Source organism: Miniopterus schreibersii (genome assembly GCF_964146895.1).
Source record: "Miniopterus schreibersii genome assembly, chromosome: 18".
Classification (NCBI taxonomy): Eukaryota; Metazoa; Chordata; class Mammalia; order Chiroptera; family Miniopteridae; genus Miniopterus; species Miniopterus schreibersii.
In genome coordinates this window covers 19,908,014-19,923,538 of record NC_138121.1, presented here as the reverse complement: position 1 = coordinate 19,923,538, position 15,525 = coordinate 19,908,014, and the positions used below count along the sequence as shown (strand labels likewise).

At 42.0% G+C, this 15,525-nt stretch overlaps 1 protein-coding gene across 5 annotated transcripts in view; it reads right to left on the bottom strand.

Moving 5' to 3' along the window:
* Positions 1-15,525, bottom strand: part of CNTNAP4 (contactin associated protein family member 4) — a 309,483-nt gene that overhangs the window by 244,178 nt on the left and 49,780 nt on the right. For all 5 annotated transcript variants that reach the window (XR_013997521.1, XM_081118184.1, XM_081118181.1 and 2 more), the window contains exon 3: positions 5,583-5,776. Coding sequence is in view for 4 of the 5 variants with exons in the window: in XM_081118184.1 (XP_080974310.1) it covers positions 5,583-5,776 (194 nt within the window). In the remaining variant the exon portion in view is untranslated. The remainder of the gene's footprint in view (positions 1-5,582; positions 5,777-15,525) is intronic.

The following is a 15,525-nucleotide window of genomic DNA, read 5'->3' as shown; positions in this document are numbered from 1 at the left end:
TGGAGGAAGATTAATCACTGATTTTAAAAATTCCTCTTTATGTTATGCACATTATTGAATTATCTTTTTTTAAAAAAATAGTAAGATTTGCCCTGGCCGGTGTGGCTCAGCTGGTTAGAGCGTCGTCCCTTACACCTAAAGGTTGCGGGTTCGATTCCTGGCCAGGGCATGTGTGGGGGGTCAAGCAATCAATGTTTCTCTCGGATCAATGTTCCTGTTTCTATCTCTCTAAAAAATAAAAACGTATCCTCAGGTGAGGATTTTAAATTTTTTTTAATAAATAAAAATAGCAAAGAGTAAGATTCTCATAGATTTTTAAGGACTATATTGTATCAATGCCAAAGTCTTATCTCCTCCTTTCTAGCTTTACGTTTTTCTAGCCTCTCCTCTGACTGAAATACGCTGGATATGTTTGGAAACTAAAATGTAAAACTGGGAAGGGGAGCCTAATGCATTCATTTTCTAGAAGACCTAGCTGCCTAGGTCTTGAAGAAACATTTCAAAAGGACAGAACCGCTTCCGAGAGAAGAGCTCTAAATGCAGCCGCCTGGGGCTGGGAGTGAGAACCACCAAGAAGGGGCATCTGTGGCCTCACATCAGAGCGAGGACGAGGGGGGCAGAGAAAAGGGGGGCCTACGTGGTAGAACGGGACACACACACCGTGAAATGTTTGGAAACCACGCCTGTTATTCTCTGGTGGATGATTTGGGAATGATCTTGAACCTGAGTGTGCGCTCGGGAGACGACATCAAGTCAGACCTCCTGCTAGCTCTCCCCACCCTCTTCAAACAATGTTTAACTCGCCTGCTTAGAGCCGATGGACCTGAAGAATACGGAGCGACATCACTGTTTACCTGGCATCACTACGTGTGCCCACAGCTCACCGGCATTCACGTACTTTTGTACTTTACAGAGCCTTATAAAGTTCCAACACATGTGCCCGAGAAGCTCATGGGGGGCACTGCCACAGCATGTCACAGGGTGGGCACCCTTGCAACAAGGCGAGAGAAGCCCACTAGCCGACAGAGGGCACCTAGCAAGCCCGCTGTTCTGATTCCTGATCGATCCCACGCCAAAAACCCAAACGCAGCCACCTGTAACCTCGCACTACTAGGTTAATCATTTTCATTTTCAAAACTCACAGTTACACAGAAATATCAACAGGAGACTCCCTGAGGACGCAGGCTAATAATGCACTTTGAGTAAAAGCGTCTTTCTGGCCTTACAGCAGAGGCGCCGCTGAAAGGCAGGCGCAGCCGCAGGCACTCTAGGCAGGCGGCCAAGTACTGAGGCAAGCACTGCGATGCATTCAGCTTTGAGGTGACATTTGGCGTACGTGGCATTAGTGCTGGTGTACTTTACATCACCACAAATAATGTCTGTAGTCTTAGGTCACTCAAAAAAGCACTTGACACAGGGAAAGGCCTAGGAGAGACGCAGCTCGGAAGGCGAGAGTCCACCAAGCTCAGGGCTCACCTCCCACTTGTATTTCCTGCCTCCTCTGGTTTCCTCTTAAAATCCCCCAGTCGCTTATTTATTTGACTGGAGACAAACACATGTAAAAATCTTTGCAGGTAGTGTTTCTGCCCTGTCTGGATACAGAATTGACAAGTCGATCATTCACAGTGATAATAATAGCATAAACATTATATGACAGGTGATATACTTCTATCCAATGGACTATGTCACAGGGGCTTCGTGTCTTTCACCCACCAAATCCAGAACCGTGACATTAGACACATCTAATTAAACGAAAGCAAAATTATACAAACTTGAGAAATATGCTAAAGGTGTTCTTGTTTGAAAAAATCAAGTACAACTGAAATCCATCTAAAAAAACTATTCTTGTGCATAACAATGATATTTCCTTCAATAATTCATACAATTGATACCATCCGCTCCTTGTCATTACAGTCTACAATGTTAAAGAGTCTTGGGCCTGCATCAGAGAGAACTGGGACCCTCTGGCTATTAAGTATAAAGTCTCCACATGTTGACCTACTTAAAATAATTTCTAAGATGCTAGTTTCATGAAATTTCAGCAATTGTTCTTAAATGAGTGAAAATTATACCTTACATTTACTTTTTCAATCATCTCCAATAAACTGACTGAAAAAAGTATTTTGATCCTAGATGTTGAGGGAGTTTATTTTGTCTTCAATCTGAGAGCAACACTTTAGTGGCCTGCTTTGTCTAATTTTTGGGGAAATATATGCATGCCATCTAGTAGAGCACTCAGTATAAATAACATTGATGAGCACTGGACTATAAATTTTATCCTAAAGAAGTGTTTTAATGTGTAATTTTTTGAATATCAAATAGCTGTCAAGTTAACAGTCCTATTAAATATGTGCATGACTTCGTATGATAACAAATAAAACCGTTTGCCCTTCTTTTTAAAGATTATGTGTAAGAAGCAGCAGGGTATTTTATTAACCCTTTCAGGTACACAGAAGTCTTTGTTTTCCCTAGTGCCTGAAACGGGGGCACATGAAGGGAAAAGGAAGCGTCCTCACTGCAGCTTTTCGGTCCATGGCGGGGAACTCTGCTTCATTTGTTTCTAAATTTGTAACAATTGTCTTTTCTTCTCTTTCCTCTACATACTCGGGTTTCCTAACTCTTTCATAGGTTTATTTGTATCATCTTGAGCAGACTGTGAAGCTCTTAGAGAAAATTGGTATGTTTTGTTTCATTTGTATATCTAGGAAAACTGGCCAAAAAAATACAGCCCCCAAAAGAAAAGAATGCTAGGAAATACATACTTATAAAATGATGAAAGGTTATAGTCCTTATTATGTATATCAGTTAAAAGTTGTTCTTTGGCCAAAAAAAAAAAAAAAATCCAAATTGAAGTGATCTGTGCTATTCTGGTGAAAATGTCACCACGTTTCGTTTTTCCTGCTTTGGCAAACGCAGGTTCACACCGAGCGCGAGCTTCCCCGGGGCTGGGCCCGAGTGACTGGAGCAGAACGGAACTCGGCAGCCTCCCTCGGTCACCAAGGTCAGAGGACTTGGGGTTGCTTCATCTGCACCAGGACCTTGCCTACTTTATGCATGGGCATGGTGCCTGATACACCAAGTCTTAATTTTGATCTTAACATCCGAAGTTATCCATAAGCTTTCTTTATCTCATCCAAAAGTACTGTCCAGACCTCCCCACGCTTCACAGTCCATCTGACCAGCAGTCTCACCGGCTATTACCCGGAACCTGGGTATCTCCAACGTCCATGCTTTGCTCACACTTTTCTAGCTTCATGGAATAGCTTCCTTAATCCCTCCATAATCTAAGCTCCTTTCAATACGGATGTAAGCCCTGCTCTTTTGACAAATTCAGTCCACAGTGATCTCCAAAACCTGCCGATTTCCAAACCTCTAGGAGTCAGTACCTCATATTTGGACGCTCCTCTGGATCATTCTTTGATTTGTTCTGATGTGCTTTATCTTTTCTGACATTAACATGAGCTCTTTTAACACCTCCCAGAATTTTGCACAAGGTTAAACCACATGTTAGGAGATCAATGTATTCAAACCTATTCATTCATTTTTTTCAAGAATTCACTCAACAAAAGCCCTGTGCTACACTGGGTGTTGAATGCCAGAAATGCAAAGGTGAGAAAGATAAACCCTCTTCTTATTAAAAGCAAACAAAAAGGTTCCTAATTTATACAGGAGAGAGAAATGTACCATCCTAACTCTAAGTACATTCAACTGTTAACCATTCATGTGCCAAAAGGAGGAGTCACTTTTAGTTACTGTGGTCATAAAAATGTCCTATTTAAGAAACTGCATTTCATTTATTCATTCATTCACTCATTTGTTCCTTCATTCATTCATCCAACAAACATTTAGTATCTGCCTGCAACATGCCAGGTACAGGCAGGATTTGGGGGTGCTGAGATGACAGGTTGGAAGGTACGGCCTCTATTTTTAGGGTGCTCACACTCAAGAGCTGAAGACAGTGAGTACACCAACAAATTATAGCACAGTCTGAAAAACAGTGTCACCTTGACAGCCAATTGTGATGGACGCCATGTCTGTACGCTGACTGGCCTGGGTTAGCTAAGGGTATTGTTCGTGCCACTGCTTCATCCTGAGCATCTCATCTTTAACAGGGAGTAACCAAAAAAGTTCCAAGGGCACTGCCTAGGCCTGGCTTTTCCCGAGCTTGAGGAACAGGAAAACAATTTTCATGGCTGATCTATAATCTTTAAAAACGTCAAAACATACATTTTACTTAACACGGCTAAGTATTAGCGTGAATTAGCTGCTCCTAATCTAGTTTAAAATCTGATGCTCAATTTAGAAAAAGACAATCCAAACTCCTAGTTAAAACAAACACCTCATTAAGCTTTCATTGTTATTGGTTCATAATCACTGTTTATTTTATCCCTAGTTTGAATGGTTTTCATGGCATTAACTCAACCGTAATATCCAGTTATCCTCGCTCTTATACACAACTTCAACCTGCTTTGGGTTTTAAGGCAGCTTTTCTTAAAAATGCTAATAGGCAGCTTCCTCCAGCCCAACCGTGGTTCTCTCTCGAGAAAGGACAGGGCTGCCTCTCAATTCAGTTTACATCAGTACAATGCAATGAATGGCCACCAAGGACTCCAGAGATGCAAAGGTGAGCAAATCAGAGTCCATTTCTTCAGTGAGTTTATAAAGTACAAAGGAGTTCTAGAAGTTTCAGAAGCGAGGCAGTTGACTGATCAAAGAAAATGATCATTCTGTGCCCAAATAGGTTTCCAAATTATCTGTGTGCTAAGAATGATGCTTCATTAAGTCACTCATTTTCTCTGGCTCTGGCAGCTCAGCCAGAGGGGAAAAAATAGTTCTTTGATTGCTGTATGTTGTCCCTAGCAGACTAAGATCCAAATCGATACTTTCTACACTAACAAAGAAGCCCTTTCTTAACCACCAAGCAGACTTCCTTCAGCTTCCTTCTTCCACCAGGCATTTATATACAGTAAACTACAAATACCACCCACTTTATTGCAAACTGCCTCCCTGTCCACCTCTCTCTTATAGGAACTGAGCCCTTGTCTGCAAAACATAGCATTTTACACACTCAGACACTTTGAAGACACTAGAAAATGGTTTATGTACAAATCATATATATGTATATATAATACATATAAATACTCCAATTATTATATATAGAAACCTCCATATATGGGGGGGGGAATTAATTCGGAAATATCAGAGTCATCAGAGAAAATAAAAGGAATAAATTCTATTGACCAACCTTAAAAAGAAGTGCAAAACTACTATATTATTGAACAAGACTTAAAAATTTTTATACATGTTTTGTTTACTTCTTAGACGTTCACACTATTTAGTGGACTAATAAGATTTTTTTTTAATTTCTGAGGACTGTGAAATAAATTTACCTTTAGTAGTTTCACAAATTGTATCATGAAATGTATTAGAAAATAAATATTGAGGTATTTCCTCTTGAAAATTATTTTCCAAGTAATTCTAAAGACACTGTTTCTTGACTTAGGTTAAGAGATCTGTAAACACCATGCAGAGATGACTGCTTTTTTCCCTGAGAGACTACGTATTCTGTTACAGAAACATACCCAGATGCTGTCCTCTTGTCGATACTGTTTCCAGTTCCTGCCACTATCGCTGAACATCAGGAGGTAGCTGGTCACCCAGTTGGAGCTCCCATATCCCCCTTGGGTGGCCACGGCAGTGATCTCCATTCTCTCTCCGAGGTCAATCTGCAGCCACTGGTATTTGTTGGACACAAGTGGAGACCAGCCACCAGCTCCTTTTGTGAAAATAAAAACAAGAGAAAATTGGCAAAGAAAAATTAGTTAAAAATCTGCTAGTGGAAAAGAAATGCCAGTAAGACTTTATTCCTCTGTGGACCTTAGGAAGTCAAATTTCCAAAATATAAAAATGCCTCTTTACACAGAAAGAAAGGGTCACTGGTTAGCCCAGCAGGATTCAGGCCACGTAAGCACAGGCCCTAATGCTCTTCTCCAACCATGATTCCAGCTGTGTCTGAGTGGATAACCTTCATTATTATCTTCCCTTTACCATCTCACTGGTTTATGCATAAATATAATCCCCACACCTTGTATTTATGTAATAGATCATTCCCTCAGTCAAATAAATATATTACTGCTAAAAGTAAAGGGAAAAAAAAGCTTCTCATAATTGGGGGCGGAGAGACACAAGAATTTAGTTTAAATGAATGAAGTCTATGTTAATTATATTCATTTCCAGGTATTAGAACCTCCTGACACTGGGAGGAACTAAAGGGTCTCATCGAATGTTTAAAGTGCTTAATTCAACACGTAGACATTCATGTCAACACTTGGAAATGGCATGTTCACTGCCCACATGCATCACCGGGTAATGATTTGGCCTTCCCTTTCTTTGCTCAGACCTGCATCTAGGGATTACCTTCACACTGTAATGGAACTAGAAAACTACCTCTGATCATGTAGGCTCCTCAGAATAAAAAGTATACCATTAAACCTGAGCATACCAAGATGGTCAAGAGTGATCCCTGCCCTCGCTGTGTTTTATAGTCTTACCGGAGGAACAGACAGTAAAAATCATGTTTGAGCCCTGGCCGGTGTGGCTCAGTTGGCTGAGTGCCATCCCATGCACCAAGAGGTTGCCGGTTCGATTCCAGGCCAGGGCACATGCCTGGGTTTCGGGCTCAACCCCCAGTAGGGGGCGTGCAGGATAGGAGGCCGCCGATCAATGGTTCTCTTTCATCAATGTTTCTTTCTCTCTCTCTCTCCCTTCCTCTCTTTCTAAACATCAATAAAAACCTTTTTTTTTTTTTTAAAGTATGTTTGAAACACAACATGAAAAAATGTTAATGGTGGGGCATGTGCAGGGAACACTAGCACAATAAATGATGACAAGTTCTATCCTGCGGAAGCTTGCTTGCAACAAACAGTGTGTGAGAGACCATTAAATTTTCAGGAATTTTGCAAGCTGACTGATCATGGTGGGAATATTTAAACCACAATTAGTCAGTGTCCTGCCCTGCCCTGCCCCCGCCGGTTTCCCAATACACCTTTGGTTCTATGCTATCTGAGGGGGGGAGACTCATGGAAACGATCACAGAGCCAGTTGTGCTTGAGCACTCAGGAGTGTAAAATATGAGCTTGTTGTACATTCAAGGAAATAAGAGCAAAACTTACTGGGGTTTTTTTAGCCAACACACACAAGAAAATTATAGATGTGACTGCTGTATGTCTGAATATGTTTCATTCTTCCAGTTTAAATAATACTATTTTATTTGGGGAATTTATCTTAAGTAATACTGACACTGCTGATTGTGTAAGTAATATATAATCATTGTCAATGTCCTGAAATAAGGTTTGACACATTTTTGAATCCATAATTATCTAATATTCAATACTATTAAAATGCAACACCTATTATATACCCCAATAAGAATATTACATGTTTATTTCCCCCATTCTTTTTCCATCCACCTTGAGACTCTGATAAGGTCTGACATTTTAGATAGAGGTTACCACTAATTTAAATACATTTTTTATTCAGGAATTAATCTTGACACCTGTGCCATTTCATATAACCTGGTGGATAGGCTCTAATGCAGAGAGATGCTCAATAAATGTTTGCTATTGTGGTGTAGCACACACCACTGTGAGATCTAAAGGGACACATCTGCGTTAACTGTTTTATGGGATTTAAAAATTATTTTGATGGCAGACACAACACAGTGACACTCTGGTAGATGAAAGGCAGAACTTTTTGAAGAGAAGACTGCCAGTCAGGGCCATGCAGGGTGATGCACCATGGAAAGGGGGTGAAGTTGAAGCTGTTGGGGACAGCTAATGTGTGGCAAGTGGGGTGGGGTTAGGTAGGTAGGTTTTGTGGGCTCCTGTAGGTTGGCTAATCTGAAGGGGCTCGAGAGCACAGGGCTGTCCCTAGTTGTCTAGTACCAGACTCCAGGGTGATTAGTGTTGGGGGCACTTGATGTGGGGGTCAATGCATGGGTAATTATTTTCCTCTACCATCCTATCTAATCTTACTATTCTGCCTCAGGGCCTAGTAAAAGTCTGGAAGTGGAAAGTCCTCTGGGCCCTGATGTGACCCAAGCACCCTTGGTGGTCCTCTTACCGATGCAAATGCCTATCTACCTCTCTGCACTTTTATCATTTGTTCACATAGAAAAGCTGGAAATGAATGAGGCACGTGCCCCCAGCCTGCCATCATCTTAACCTGACATTTCTACATTTGGAATATTATCTATATCAACACATACCTCGGAGAAAATGCTGATTATTTTGCTCCTGGCTCTTTCCAGTTAATTTTAACGGTCTAATGTTAATAATGAGGATATATTTTTAAAGGCAGAATTTCATAATATTTCCCTGGAATTTTGATACTCCATTGCAGACCAGTATTTTGAAAGTGAACACATGAGAGAAGCACAGCGGGGAAAAAGAATGAGCGATCCTAGTGAGCTGAAACTGGATCATCGTTTCTCATCAGGAGAAGAGGAACCTCTCACTGACCCTGCCCCCAGCATCATTCACCGTTACAGCTGCACTAGCCCACTTGGAACATCAGCAATTAATTCACCTTGAACATTCCAATTTCTCACCCGTACTGAAAAGGTACTACTGATATGCAAATTAAGCTATATCATTAAGGAGGTACACCAATAAAGTCATGAAAATTCAGATGCTCCCAGGCTTTACCAAGTGATAAGTCGGCCACAGGGAATCCAGAGATCCCTACTCGGAGTTAAGCTGTGTGGCTCTGCAGACGCACATAGCGTAAGCATTTGATGGAGAGTTATGCTTGTTCTAATATTAAAACAAATGTAATACAGAAAATGCAAAGAGAGACACAGATAGAGAGAGAGAGAACTTGGCACATTTGGTAGTGCCAGCCTATGACGACCGGTAGGGACATGAGTTGGCATGACATGAAAATTCAACTGCATGGCCACTGCCAACCCACCTAGCCTTCTGGAGACATACTATTATCACAGTTACTTTTTTAATGGCGAAAATGATAGCTAACTCCAGCAAATTGTAAACTCTGGATTACTGTAAAATAAAATACAATAATGTATTGTTTATTTTATCCATTAACCAAACTTGTCAGTTGCTGGTCAAGCACTATTCATCTGAAAGATGCTTTTAACACACCAATATATTCAACACCACAGTAGACAAATACCTGTGAGACCAAAGACCCTATTTCTGTAACCCCACCTATTTCTGGTTAAGGACACTTGTCCCACAAACTGAAAACAAGGGTCTTGCGCCTCCATTCATTTCCCCCCACATCGCGATCTCCCTTTCCCCATCCCACCTTCCTTTTTCTCCTGCGTCGGCCTCTCTACTGAGATCTGACATAATAAAATGTCATAAATCTTTTCAAACAGAAACGTTTCTTGAATCTTCATATAACGGCCTGAAAACTCACATTTAAAAAGAAAAACCCTTCCCGTTGATGAGACTTTTAAATAAGTATTCTAGTGTTGCTATGAGCATTACATTTTGAAAAACATAATAAGTGTCTATTGATTTCTCTCTCCCACAGCAAGCATGCGAGTGTATGGTAGTGGTTACTTTTCGACTTGTAAGGCCATTATTATTGCTACCGACTCCAAACAAAGAGTTACGATCACAATAGAGCTGAGCTTTGAAAAACCTTAGTTACTGAATGACCGCAGAACAAGGCGTCTCTTACAAAAGTGTTGCCTACCACTTTTAAACATGAGATTCCTAAGGAACTTGCTTCTGTAATATATGTCACTGTGAACTGTCAAGAAAGAAAAGCAAACTACGAATTACCCAGTGCCTGTTCTATGCTAAGCACTCTACTACAAGTTTTATGTACCATATTAAACTTAATTATTTAGATTATCTAGTGAGATGAAATAGGTTTTAACATCTCTTCTTTTCAAATAAAACTTTAAAAAAAAGATTTATGGAAGCTAAGTAAATTTTCCCAATGTTATGCAAATTAAATTTTCTCAATATGATACAAATCACTTTAGTGTAGATAAGAAATTATTTCTGAAACAATTTAAATCTATGTAAGGATCTCATTTTGAAAATCAAATCCTTTTCACTTCTTTACCCCTGAAATAATTATAAAACTATCATTACCCTGTAGTGCTCTATTTTATTCCAAGAATATATCCAAATAATTTATTCAGGGTTATCTGACTATAAATAACTGGCTGGATGAATAATGTTTTAAGACCCATGTATCTCATCTGCCAGATATCACCAATCTTTACTTCTGGTCATGGAGACACATCTTACAATTTCAGGGAAGTAAAAAAAACTGAAGAAAAAATACTCTTGGTTAAAGCCTCAAAATGTAGAAAAGAATCATTTGTAGCCCCTACTAATATTAAATATGGTGTGACTTCCATTCCTGCTGGTCATCACTGAAGGCGATGAGTTATAGTTTGCCAACCTTGTAAGGGTAGGAACTACACAGAAAGGGGGAGTCGTATATCTCTTAGGATTTAAAGCCTAAAAGGACACAAATGGTCAAGGACACAGAACACAGATGAACACGGTTGAATTTCACAAGTGAACATGGCTGAATCACAATCCTAGCCACCATGAGGACATCTACATTTCTAGAAAATAACTGGCTTAATTAAAACTGTCATAGAAAAGTTTCCCTCTAAGATAATTACTATTTTTTCACATGTGACTTCATCTAGATTTCTCCAAGGGTCTAAGGTTGCCCAGGTCATTTTTATCTTGACATTAAATTACATTAATGTAAGGAAACGGGAAGAACATTGTGCCCATATTTGCTTGGGTCCCTTCAGAGGCCTGCTGTGTCCCCGAGCCACCACTCAGAACCCTTTAACTGCTCTGGATTTTTACCGGCATAGTTCCTTCTGTGGGAAGAAAACAGGACTCTCTTGATGCTGGTGCATTGCTGGTTTTTTCTCAGGTATGTTCCTGAATCTTGGCATGGCCTCCTCTGGTCACGGGGATGGGCAGGTGACCTGAGCCAAGCCGGTGAGAAAATTGCAAGGTTCTGTTGGGACAACTGGAGAAGAAACCCTCTTTTCTGGTGTGAATGCTGAAAACATGAGATTTCGGCGTCGAGCTGCAGGGCCTACTCCTGTGGAAAGCCTGCGTGGGTGACACCAGCCCAGGGGGAAGCAGAGCTGAGAGGTGAAGCGAGAGCAAGCGCAGGTGGCACAGCCAGCGCCCGGGGCCCAGCCGTGTCCCCCAGCACCCGGCGCCTGCCCGAGGCGCGGCCCCTTCCACTTGCGCCGGCCCTGCCCAGGGTCACCCTTCACCAGCTCTCCTCTCTTCTGCCTCATTGTTTTATTTTCTCTTCAGTGACTCATTCCCATCAATCGATAAGCATGCTATTAGAAAAATAAAGCATCTCTTGACCCCACTCTACACTTTTTCTGCTTTTTATATTAAAATTCTTCAGATAAGATGTCCGTCCTCACTCTTTGCAGCATTTCTCATTCACTCTTTCTCCGGCCGACCCCAATCAGACTTTCGCTTCATACCACCCATTCTCAGGTGCCAGCGAAGGCCACGTCACTAAATCAACTACCCCCAACGCCCGGATATACTTTGTTCACTTAGCTTCCACATAAAAGAACTCTTAATGTGCTGCCTAGCGTAGTCGCTGCCGCTTCTGGGGGCTTCTGGGGCTCCATCGCTGGGTCTTCCTTTGATCTCTTACCTCTTAAAGCTGAGATGCCCCAGGGCTCAGCCCCCACCCTGATTCTTCTCTGCATCCACCCCTGGGTGACCTCTCTTGGCTTCATGAATTTAAATATTGCCCCATGCCAATAACGCCCTCACTATATCTCCATCCACACCTCTTCCCTGAACTCCAGACTTATACGTTCAACTCCCTACCTAACATCGTTAACATTTTCCAAACCAAAGTCCCATCCTTCCCCCAAATCCTACTCTAGTCACACCCTTCCCAGCCCAGGTTACAACAATCCCATTCTTCCAGTTTCTCAGGACGAAAGAAAAAAATGGAGCTGTGCCTGACTCCTCTCTTTCTCTCACCATACCACCACACCTCCCAAAACGCTGGTGGTGCGGCTCACCTCTGGAGCCAGCCCACTGCCCCACCTCCACCGGCGCCCCTCCGCGGTAAGCACGTTAGGCCAGCCTGGGTTCTTGCAAGGGCCACCGAACCAGTCTCCCGGCTTCCACCTTTGCTCACGAAATCTCCATTCTCTACACAACAGGTTAAATAAAATCCCGTTCCTGTGCTCGCAACACTGCAGTCACCCTCGGTTTCACCCTCAGTACACACCTACGGGTTCCACACGATGGGCCCCCTCAGGCCCTCTTCATCCCCGCTTGCCCCCTCCATCATCAGTCGCCTCCTTAACCGGCAGCCGTTCTCTCATCTCCCACCCTGTGCTCTGTGAAGCCCTTTCTGCCTGGAAAGCTCTTCTCCATGACACACTGGGATAACAGCTCTGCCACATTCAAGTCTTCGCTCAAATGTGATACCTCTCATAGAGGTTTGTATCTCCTGACCTCCCCCACTTAAATTCCTCCCACCCTAATCCTACTCGAACTCACCTTCCTATAAACCACTCTTTCATTTTGGGGCAGACATCTTCATACATAGCCCATATCATTTTCCTATTATATGTACAGTTCACCCTTTATCACGCCTTCTTAGAATGTATGACCCTTGAGGTCAGAGTTCTTTGCCTATTTTGTTCACTGATGGGTCCTGAGTGTCCATCACACTGTCTGACACATAGTAGGAGATTAATAAATATTTACTTCATTAAGGAATAAATAAATGCGTAGCCATATGGGTATAAGACTGTAAATGTATACACTGAAATAGTGGCAAAGCTGGAGCTGGAGCTGGAGCCATACTAAATAAAAGCACAGGGCACTTTTCCTTGAGGCACAGTATTTTCAATGAGGTTCCCAAACAAGGAGCTTAAGCGCCTGGGTAATGCACACAAACATGCACGTGCCCACACACCTACACACACGCACACACACAGACCTACACACACACACACACCCCTACACACACGCACACACACACCTACACACGCTCACACACACACACCTACACACTCACACACACACACCTACACACACGCACACCTACACACATGCTCACACACACACACCTACACACACACACACACACACACAACCAGCTGCCTCAAAGTTACAGTTTAATCACTTGTAAACTGTATTTCCTAGATATATTTATTGCTCTGTTCTCAGATTTTTTTGATACAATAAAAAGAAGGGAGATGCGTTTCCCTTCATTTCCCAGGAAGGTTCTAAATTAATAACACCTCGCTCCGTCCTCGTAGGTTTTAGTTCTTTGCTGTTGATCAATTTCCCCTCACGGCAAACTGGCAGACTGGCTTTCAGCCCTACTCCTTATATTGCCAGATCAAACATTTCTGAAATCTTTAATAATTCAGTGGGCTGAAAGGTAAATATTTACTTCCTCTTCTTTTTTTCGGGCATTTTGATTTGTATATTTGATTTGCAATTTGGGGGACAGCCAAATTTCCTTTGGAAAGCTAGAACAAAATTACAAAAACACCAAATTCTGTGTCTTCATTTTTTTTCCCACCACAGTTAAGTTTTATTTCATTCAAATACATCATTCTGGAAAAATCGCTTTTAACACAGGATGTCTAGGAATTCAGATGATGATCCAGACCTGCCTGTGCTTTGCTTTCTAAGCCCATTATACTTTTCTAAAAGTTTCGATTTAGATCTCTTACGGTAAGGCAGGTCATTTTAGCAAATGACGTCATGCATCAGAAAGAGCAAAGTGACAACACCCCAGAGGGTCAAAATCATTTTTTGCTTCTCCATCTTTTTTTTTTTTTTAATCTTCCCCAGCCAGACAGAGATGATAAGCTGTCATGAGTCAAATGTCCTCGTATCACTTCTTTTGGATCAACAAACCAAAGTCACTCTCTTGTACCCAACAGACACTATTTACACATAATGATGGGAAAAGCCAGCATTATTAGGGCACAGACCTAAAAGGTAAAAAAGTGCAAAGCCAACTCCAAGCATCTGACTGATTAAATCATTTAGTATTTTCCCAAATCATTTAATATTTAGCACTTATTTGCAAAAATGCTGAAACATATTAACATAGCATCATGTTCACAATTAATGAGATACGTTTACCTCTAGGCACAGATATTTGTGGAACTCAGTCTTGAATACACACTTTAATTCCACGACTTATTCCTTTTTTAAGTGCTATTTCATTGTGTAAATTTTTATTTTGCGAGCACTGGGAAAAATTATTATTGGTGCTTGCGACCAAGACAGCCTTAATATTCCCCTCAGCCTGACTAAACTTTAGACAGGTTTCTTCTGGACTTCAGGCCTCTGACCTCCATTTTTTTAGAGCATTTAATTTAGGAAACTTGCTATTGTAAGTTATTCCTCTGCCCCTTGAGATGTAAATCTTCATTAAATAGCTTTCCAGTTTTACAATTCAAGAATGTCTTTCCCAACGACCTGAGAGTCATCCCTGTGAAATGTAATCATTGAGAACACAGAGCCCCAATCTCTGGGGGAGGGCAGGAGCCTACCTTCCACAAGCACCAATTAGCAAACATAAACGGCCTAACCACACAGACCAACTCCCCCCCCATGTTCTCTAGGGCTTTTCCAGGAGCTCAACCCAGGGATTAAAAACTCCCCCACCTTTTGTGTTAACAGAACTGAGTTCCTCTCTCTCCTGTTGCCACAGTCTTGACCCCCTCTGCTGTAGTATTGAATTAAGTCTTCCCTGTATGTTTAATTCAATCCAGTGAATTTTTTTCTTTGTCAGGAAATATTTTTTATTAAAGTTGTTTTTGCCCTGGCGGGGTAGCTCAGTTGGACGGAGCGTCATCCTGATGTGCCAAGGTTGAGGGTTCAATCCTCAGTCGGGGCACATACAAGGAGCAACCAGTGAATGCACAAATTAGGTGGAACAACGCATCGATGTTTCTCTCTCTCAAATCAATAAACAAAATATTTTTTTCAAAGAACATGTTTTTCATTTTCTACCTAATGAACCATGTTCCCCAAAAGCCATTCTACATTCTGGAAGAGAAAGAATGAAGCCTAGAAGTGAATGAGGGCCTGGCTGGAAGCTGGTCAGAGGGATTCTTCATGGTAGTTAAAGTGCGAAGGTGCCTGCACCTCGGCTCCACCTATTAACCAAAAGAACGTCACAGCCAGTTTCAGGGAATCTGAAGAGCAACGAGAAGTGCCATGGGGCCCAGCCAGCAAAGGGTGAGGGCCTACACCAGGAGAGCAGTCAAAGGGATAGATTGGCCACTAAATTCGGCAGTGCGTGTCAACAAACGCCCAGGGTTAGGACCAACCTGCCACACTCAGCAGGTAGCACTGACTTGGGACACAGGATCCAACCACTGGTCTCGTGGTGGACACCAGCACAGCCGCCAACAGACACCAGGGGAGCCCCCACCCGACAGAGCCATGGTGTCATCTGAGTTCTTCGTATGTCAACTGCTGTTTT